General features: G+C 38.4%; 1 protein-coding gene across 1 annotated transcript in view; it reads right to left on the reverse strand.

The window, feature by feature from the left end:
• Nucleotides 1-456: 456 nt before the first annotated feature.
• The window catches only part of snx2 (sorting nexin 2), a 41688-nt gene continuing 33157 nt past the window's right edge, over nt 457-8987 (reverse strand). Inside the window, exon 15 of the mRNA XM_005730666.1 lies at nt 457-492. Within this exon, the coding sequence (XP_005730723.1) occupies nt 457-492 (36 nt within the window). The remainder of the gene's footprint in view (nt 493-8987) is intronic.

An 8987-nucleotide genomic window follows, 5' to 3' on the forward strand; every position in this document is an offset into this window, starting at 1 on the left:
AAGAGCTATTAACTCGACCCCGTCATCAGTGCTGGTCTCCTGCATACGAAAGTAGCAGGTTGTCACAGTGCGTTCCCACAACGAGAACACCGGGAGCAGTGCCAGGTAATGAGGGAGCACACACACAAACACACTCAGATGTATACATACAGTCAAGAGCGCACACACACGTAAGCGCAAGCATGCTAGTAGACAGAAAATACTGCAAAAGAAAAAAGTACACACACATATGTCTGAAAGTTGGAAGGGAAGAGCTATTTTACTTTAGCAACACTGAAAAATGCAGATGACAGCAGCAGAGTCTGAGTAAGCGTTACACTTTTGGTGTTATTTGAAATAAAGGCAATTAATAAAAATGTAGGTATTGTGTGTACTGAGTGTTTGAGGTGGTTTAAGCACCTGCTGTTGGTGGTCTACCAGGCAAAGCCAAACGATAAGAGACCCTGAGGGGAAATGTTACACCAGTTTTTCTAGAACTAGCTCCAGGATGAGCTGGAGGACAAAGAGCAGAGGAAGAGAGGCATTAAGAAAGTCTAAAGCTTTAAACATTGTCAGAGGTTTTTGTCTTTCCTTGATTAACATGAATAAGAAGTACAGATTCTTTGAAGCAAAATTATTCCTGTTGGCTTCGAGCAATTATAAGTAATGTTATTGTTCTTTAAGCCTTCAAATAATCCCAAAACAGGGCACCTAAGTCAATTTTGATTTAGCCAATATCACTTTTGGAAATAAGCTTTTTGTTCTTTACTTCTTCTCGGGCTGTTTAACACCACCTGGGTTGCAGCTGAAAGAATACACACCATGAAAAAGGATGTGGGAAACACATTTAATGGAATAGAAAAACCACGATGATGGTCCGAGGGACCCATGATGCTGATAAATCTGTTAACTCGCACAGTGGGTTTTGTGCAGGATTATATATATGCTTTGTTAGTAATGGCACTTTTCAGTACACATATGTATGTATACAGTATTCATACTATTTATATTATATAGCATTGTTATAAGTGAAAATAAAAGATATGACATAGGGTTACACAGGATAACGTCTGTGCTTCCAGAGCCAAGATTGGTACAAAACTATAACAAATATGGTGAGAGGGTATCCCTTCAGATGAAAGAGTGCTTCAGTGTGAAGTGAGTACCTGCATTTATAGGCAGGTGCAGTATAGGTAGCTGAAGTAAATGAAAAAACAAACAAACAGTTAATTAATTCTTAAATTTGATAATCGGATGTCGCTCTCATGAACCAATAAGAAAAAAAAAGAGAACAAAAATGCACAAAACAGAACAGCATATGAAAACCCCGTATACAGAGACACACACATGCGCACACACACCCACGCACACACACACACACACACAGAGGAATGGCTGGACTGACAGAGCCAGCTGTGCTCTCTCACTCTTCAATTAATTCTCTCTGCCGCTTTGACCTTTTCCTTCGACAGAAACAAAGAAACTAGATGCTACTCCAGTTGTCGCTCACACACACACACACACACACACACCCACACACACGAACACACACACTGTGTGTGTGTGTGTGTGTGTGTGTGCACATATGCAAAGAAAGACACAGACACTAATATAAAGAAAATGATGCCTAAACGTATAAACCTCCTCACATATTGCACACAAAATCAAAATTTTGAAATTCTGACATACTATTCATATTTTTTTTATGAGTTTACAGATGTTTAAAGTTTTGAAATGACTGCTGTGTTTGGTGATTAATCTCAAAGCTCAGATCTCCACTAAATTAACTAAATAAACCAGGTTTAAACAAGTTTTAAGGAGATGATTTCAACCGCAGGGAGTCTCTTGCATGGGTGGTGTAGCACTTCCTGAAGGCTTCAGATTAGGCTTGCAGTGCTGACCACGTTCATTTGGTCACGTATGCCAGGGTTTTCAGTTCTTTGTTGAACATCATCTTTTTGAACTTGAAAATGCAGATTATTGCCTGATAATAATCAGCAACCCAAGACATTCATGGATGACAACAAAGTCCCAGCTTTGTCATCTATTTCTGCTTTTGATATATGAGCAGACAGATGTGCTTACACTTAATACTGTTTGCAGCACTGTGTAAGCTAAAGACGTGTGTTTTTTCTTGCGTGGACAGTCCAATTTGTCTGAGACAGGATGGTGCTTCTGGGCTCCCTGCCCAAAACAGTAACACAACAGCTTCTGCCAGTTAAAAATATAAAATGTTTTCCAAATTTTATTGATCACTGATTTTAAAAGAGGACACTTGAGAGCCAGAACAAAAAGTGATGAAACAAAGTCCAGACAGGAAGTTATTCAAAAGGACAGTTGGACATTTATCAATTAAATGCATTAATTATGTTTATTTGTTTAAAGGTCCAAGTCAAAAGTTGACAATTACCCAGTCAGTATCACCAACTGCAACAGAGTGCAATGGATTCCTTATTTACTGGACAGTGCAACTAAATAAAAATGACAATTGAGTAATATATGTTTTAACCAAACCTGATCTAACAAACGGCAGGTATATTAGACCATGATAGGTGGGAAACAAACTTAAAACTAGTGTTTTGTATTTTAAAATACTAACAAAGTGTCATTCCTACTGCTGATCCCACTCAAAAGCCCACTGTGTAAAGCTGTAAGAGTGAACATTGCCTATAGACTGTAAAGAAAAGATGGCAGTGGCTTCTGGGTCTAAAATGTTCAGCCAATGGAGAAAAACCTTGAAGCTGCATTCCTTCTAATGGCCAGCAGGGGACAGCTACTATAGCTGCAATAAGAAGTCAGACTGTATAGAAGACAAAGACCCCATTTCAATCCAGCCTCCAGCTTCATCCACTACATGTCAAGTCTCTTCTGTTTCCCATCACCCCCAACCAGTCAAACCAGTCACCTCCCTAAACTTAGTTCTGAGTTTTATTTTCTTAAAAGGGAGTTTTTCCTTCCCACTTTTGCTTGATTATAGGGAGTCATGTGATCATTGGGGTTTCTTTCTTGGGTCTTTACCTTAGAACATAAAGTACCTTGAGGTGACTATTGTTATCAGGTGGAACCATATAAATTGATTTGAAATGAATTTAACTAAACTAAGCGTATCTCTACAGGGAGTCACATTTACTGTACAGCTGCCGAAAGATCTCTTAATTAAGATAATAATCTTAATTAATTACCTGGGCCTTACTTCACCCTTGATTTTATGATGTCTGATGCTAATTTCAAGTCTTATGTAAAAAGCTTCCAAATGTTTCAAAATTTCAGTCTAAATCCAAAAATGATGATGCCACTAATTTTCTAACTCCTAAACTCCTACATAACCGTTTACAATTTACAAAGTCACAGTTACTACAATGTTCTAATTAGTTTTTATTTTCATTTTATTTTGAGTTTTCATTTGTTTGTTTGTTTAGTGTAGTTACAGTTATGTATCCAAAGTGGGTTTGCTCATTTCAAGTTTCTCATTTTCTAGTTTTTGTATTATTTCAGTTAACAAAATTATTTTATCACACGCATATTAACTTTTTAACTTAACAAATTAAAATAACCTGGGGGTGCTCAGGGAAATATACCCTACTTTTTGTTCAAGGTGTTGAATAAAAATATGTAAATATAGTCTGACAGACTCACTGTTAAAAAGCACTAAGCTGCTGTTAAAGCTAACATGAATTTTTTTACAGTGCAGTCTCTCAGCCAGTCAGTCAGCAGCTGTGCAGCGCTGTCACACTTCATCAAAGCTCCATCACCAATGATAATGTGACCTGGCCGACTCAGCACCACTGCTCCCCGCTGCCCAGAATATTGGCAAGTGTCAGATAGCCAATAGATTTATGTATGCAAATCAGCCCGATCGATACGTTCTGCCACGGCCCGAGATCTACAACCACACCGCATCGCCTGGAATATTTCCTGTCAAATAAAATCCACTGGCAGAGCACAGGGAGGGAAAAAAAACTTAATATGAAAGGAAAAATGATTTGAAGAAGAGGAGAGGAAAAGTGGAGTTATAATGAAGAAGGCTTGCTGTCAAGGTGACGGCAGACGGCCAATCATCAGAGAGAATAAATCAGTGCAGGGTTGTCATTGGAGGAGAGAAGAGCAGCCAGGAGACATAAGAGGAGGTTTTACTCTGTCACAGTCCAATTACATCTACTATGTCAAAATGTTTCATTTAGCAGATCTGTTTTTATGACATGTCACACATGTTTGAAAGCAACATCTCAAGGAAAAAAAGCTAAAAAGAGATTAATCATTTCTATTTAAGAATACAACACACTTAAAATGTCACCATGGTTAACATATCTGCCTGATAAATACTGCTTAGTTTGACATACTGCGTTCACGACATGTAAAGTTAAATTTAAAAATTCAAATATTTCCTACTTAATCTTTAGAATCTGCTATTGCTAGCATGTTTTTCTTTTTGGAAAACAGAATAAAAAATCATATATATTTAACACTGACTTTTAGAGAATATCTATCCTTACTGTCCGTATAATAAAGAATTTGCAAACATTTGAACATGAAAGCCTAAAATATACTGAAAATATCCAATCATGAGAAATACAGAGAAATTGAAATTTTAAACTTTGAGGATTGATACCATTACATTTTTGACCAGGATATGTCTTCAATGCACATATTAAAAAAATATGTAAGACTGCTTTCTTCCATTTGTGCAACATCTCTAAAATGAGAAATATCCTGTCTAGTTCATGCATTTATTACTTCCAGGCTGGACAACTGTAATTCATTATTATTAGGATGTCCTAAAACTTCCTGAAAAGCCTTCAGCTAATCCAAAATGCTGCAGCAAGAGTCCTGACAGGGACTAGAAAGAGAGAGCAGATTTCTCCTGTTTTGGCTTCCCTTCATTGACTTCCTGTTAAATCCAGAATTGAATTCAAAACCCTGCTCCTCACATACAAGGTCTTAAATAATCAGACCCCATCTTATCTTAATGACCTTGTAGTACCATATCACCCTATTAGAGCACTTCGCTCTCGCTCTGCAGGCCTACTTGTTGTTCCTAGAGTATTTACAAGTAGAATGGGAGGGAGAGCCTTCAGTTTTCAGGCCCCTCTTCTGTGGAACCAGCTTCCAGTTTGGATTCGGGAGACAGACACTAGCTCTGCTTTCAAGATTAGGATTAAAACTTTCCTTTTTGCTAAAGCATATAGTTAGAGCTGGATCAGGTGACCCAGAATCCTCCCTTAGTTATTCTGCAATAGGCCTAGGTTGCTGGGGGATTCCAATGATGCATTGAGTTTTTCTTCTCTCACCCACTATGTGTTAATAGACCTCTCTGCATTGAATCATACTTGTTATTATTCTCTGTCTCTCTTCCACAGCATGTCTTTATCCTGTCTTCCTTCTCTCTCCTCAACCGGTCGCAGCAGATGGCACGTGTTTTATTCCCTCCTGCTCTGACATTTTTTTAAGGTTTATAATTTAAATTGCAAACTACAAAAAATACAAAATAAGACAATTATGACAGACTAGATACAATATTAGAATTAAAAATGCACTGAATAGGTTTGGTTCGTTTTCTTGTAATTTTGATTGTGACATTATGTTGTTACAGAGCATTTCAGGAAACATGTTTCACAGTTTTATGTGAGCAGCTCCAGCAGAGCAAGCAGAGCATCCCACTCCTCCATCACCTTCTTCAGCATCCAGAAGGCCAGACTAAGCACAAGGAGGAGGGTCGGGTGGAGCAGACAAGGAGGAGGGGAGGGATCGTGTCGGATGCCTGTCGGCGTGGCAACAACTGTGGTGTCACCGCCTCTCCCCGTGGGAACCACCCGTCAAACGGAAAGGTTGTGCCACATCTGCATAATCATTACCACAGCGACAGAAAGTCATTGCGGGAAACAATCAATGTTGTTTTAAGGGACCCAAAAAAAACAGAAAGAGAGAAAAAAAGAGTTGAAGTGTCTTAAAGAAGATCTAGTGTCTCAGACTGCCGAACGGCAGCGCTGGCAGTTTTACCGGAAGCTCTGAGTCTCTGAGGTTTTTGGAGACAAACAGTTGGAACCTGTTTTTCAGTAAAACACAAAGAGTGAATCAGGGGTGAGGTCTGCCAAATACACTGAAGAAATGCAGCAGTTAGCTACCACTGCTGTGGCTGTACTTTACATTTCTGTTTTGTAGTGGAGTTTTTCTGGTTATGTGTGAAGTTAGTTAGAAAACACACAGTTGCTGTCCAACACATTTCTTTCTATAATGAAAAATTTAGGATAAAAGTTTAAAACTGTGTCCAAACTCTGCCCACTATCAGTGGAGTTGTTTCCACAGACAGACTTTACTATGAACACTCAACCACATATATTTGGTAACTTATTTTAGATTTTCTTTTTGCAGATAAGTTTGTGTGGTGTGGCTGAGATGCATTATCTTGCTGCAGGCGGGCACTTGGTCTGCAGCATTGTTTAGACGAGTGGTGCACTCTGGTATTAGTGTATTATGTACCAGCAAGGGATGGAGTCTTTTGAATTTCCTCTGGTAATCCCTTCTTATGTCTGGACTTGTATGAAACTGATTTGAACAACAAGTTAAAGCCTTTAAAACTTTAGTGATGTTTCAGTTTATGCTGCTAATTTTTTTATTAATTAAGATTTTTTTTTAATGCAGAGACCAAAGTGAAGCAAAGTCAAATCCCTTGTTTGTGTGCCAAATAAAGATGATTCTGTTTCTAATAAGTTGCTTCTGCAACCATCTGATTATGTGTCTGGTGACTTTTAAAGGTAAGCAACATCTAGCAGTTGTGTGAATATGTGCAATTAAAGTTTGTGCAGGTGCTGTCACCTTTATTTAAGGTGGAATATAAGTGTGAAGTAAGACAAAGAAGAACAAGAAAAGAGAAAGGAGGATGAGAACAAGAACCAATCTGTGACAAGACAGAGGGAATGAAGAGAAAAGACAAAAAGAAGAAGATGAAAGAAGAGCAAAGAAAGAAGTAAAAAAGGAGACTAACGGAAAAGGAAAGTGATGAAGAAGCAAAGGAAAGGAGAGGAGGGAAGGAGTGCAAAGGAGGGGAGAGAGGGTCCTCCACTATCAGCAGATAAGAGGCAGAAATGGATGAATTCTATTGGCCGGCAAACCTCTTCCAGTCTCTTATCTGCTCGCCTTCATGAACTCAGGACACATTTCATAGAAATTTGCGAAATCAGGAAAGCTGGGTATCGTGTCATCTATCACAGGGCGACGCTAGCCCATACATCCTCCCAGCTTCACAATAAAAGCCACAATTGACACTCTTTTTTTGGTTTGTTAACAATTATATGCTGCAGTCTCTACAAAGTGGCTTTGGGCTTGTTGTTTTCAAGGTCAAATAAACTTGGCTGAGTTTCAGTTTGAGAAATTTGTTCATAATTCACCCTGGAGCTAGAAAAACACTAATTACATCCTTTTTATTGAAATGTCTGATTATTATTAGTTCTGATCAGGTTTTAAGTGTCACGTTAAATTATATATGACGGATGGAGTAGGACAAAGAGCAGAGAAATGTTGTCAAAGTCTTGAAGCACTTACCATCAGCTGATCGACACACGCACGACGAGTGTGTGAATACAGAGAGTGCTCAGAGAGAGACAGATATACATGCAAGACTGTTGTCAAGAGAATAAAAAAATCATGAGGGAGAAAACAAAGAAAAGAGCAAGAATGCAAAGAGATTCCAGTATTTTCCTATTTTTTCCATCTCCACCTGTACTTGAATAATTGAGAATTTCCATAGACTATATTTAAAAGATGGAAGGAGCTAGGGTACCATCCCCCTCTGATGTGTAGGTTTTACAAGCACACCTTAACCTTGAGGTCAATACCATCCTGTTTTCTCCCACCAGAAGTTACCATATTTTGATGAGAGGCTACTGTTAGTAGGCTTGATTAGGCCGCTACACCCATAGACTACACAGGTGCAAAGCACAGACACATGACTCGTAATGAGTGTTAAGTAAGAGGCTCCATCAGCCAAAACTAGAGCACAAACTTAATTCTTTTAATTATTGTTATTCTTTGAAAACAGTCGACAATACCACAAACACAGTTGAGAGGTCCAGTTCACTGAAGCTGATTTGCGGTGACACGTAACACCACATATTATGAGACATCAAGCTCACAATAATTAAAGTTTTAAGGAGAATTTGCACAGGCCAGTTCAGAGTTTGACAGTTGGTGATTTCTAAAATATCTTTTTCTGCCATATAATAAAGCTGATTTTAAACCCAAAACTCATTGGGACATACAGTATGCCTACTTGATTGAGTAATTTGGATAAAAATTTGGAAAAAAAAAAAACAGCTGTACTCATCGATCTTCCAGGTCAGTGATGCATTCACATAAACTTGGAATCAGTCCTTTAAAAATACATCAAAGCAGGTTCCAGTTTGTACAAGCCGCCATGTCTCTCTTGCCATCTTGAATACAGGGGCCAAGACAGTGTTTATGTATGTGACCAGAGACCAGCCACATACTACTGTAGTAAACCTATAAGTTACTTTTACTTTCAAAGTCCCAAACACCTCTTTCAATCTGTGAGCATTTAACATTCGTACATGTATATTTTTATCATCTCTTTGTCCTCCTGCACTCCTGCTCCTTCATTTCTGCCTCTTGATAAACTGAAACCTTGCTTTTTTTTTTTACTCAACAACACACTGCTGGACCTCAGTTGCAAGGCCACAAGTCCTTACAAAAGATTTATATCAGAAATTTAACTTGAATTTTTGTGATTTTAAGAGACCTTAGGAAGATAAAGTGCGACTGCAACAGTTAGTGAGATTAGTAAATTGTCTCATGGGAATACAGAAATCCATTCAGTGTCTTTAGCTCTTTCTTCTTTAAATTATGCTGCCTCTTAGTTTCAAGACCAGCTGGATGACTCCAAAGTAACCTCGGTAGACTATTCTGAGGTACAACTTAAGCGTTGAGCCTCACAGAGGGTGGCACTTCGAGAGAAAGCACAACTACTTTATTTTGTTTCAACATAATAGATTGTA

The sequence above is a fragment of the Pundamilia nyererei genome, unplaced genomic scaffold (genome assembly GCF_000239375.1).
Source record: "Pundamilia nyererei isolate P.nyererei 1_Seehausen unplaced genomic scaffold, PunNye1.0 scaffold00038, whole genome shotgun sequence".
In the NCBI taxonomy this organism is placed as follows: domain Eukaryota; kingdom Metazoa; phylum Chordata; class Actinopteri; order Cichliformes; family Cichlidae; genus Pundamilia; species Pundamilia nyererei.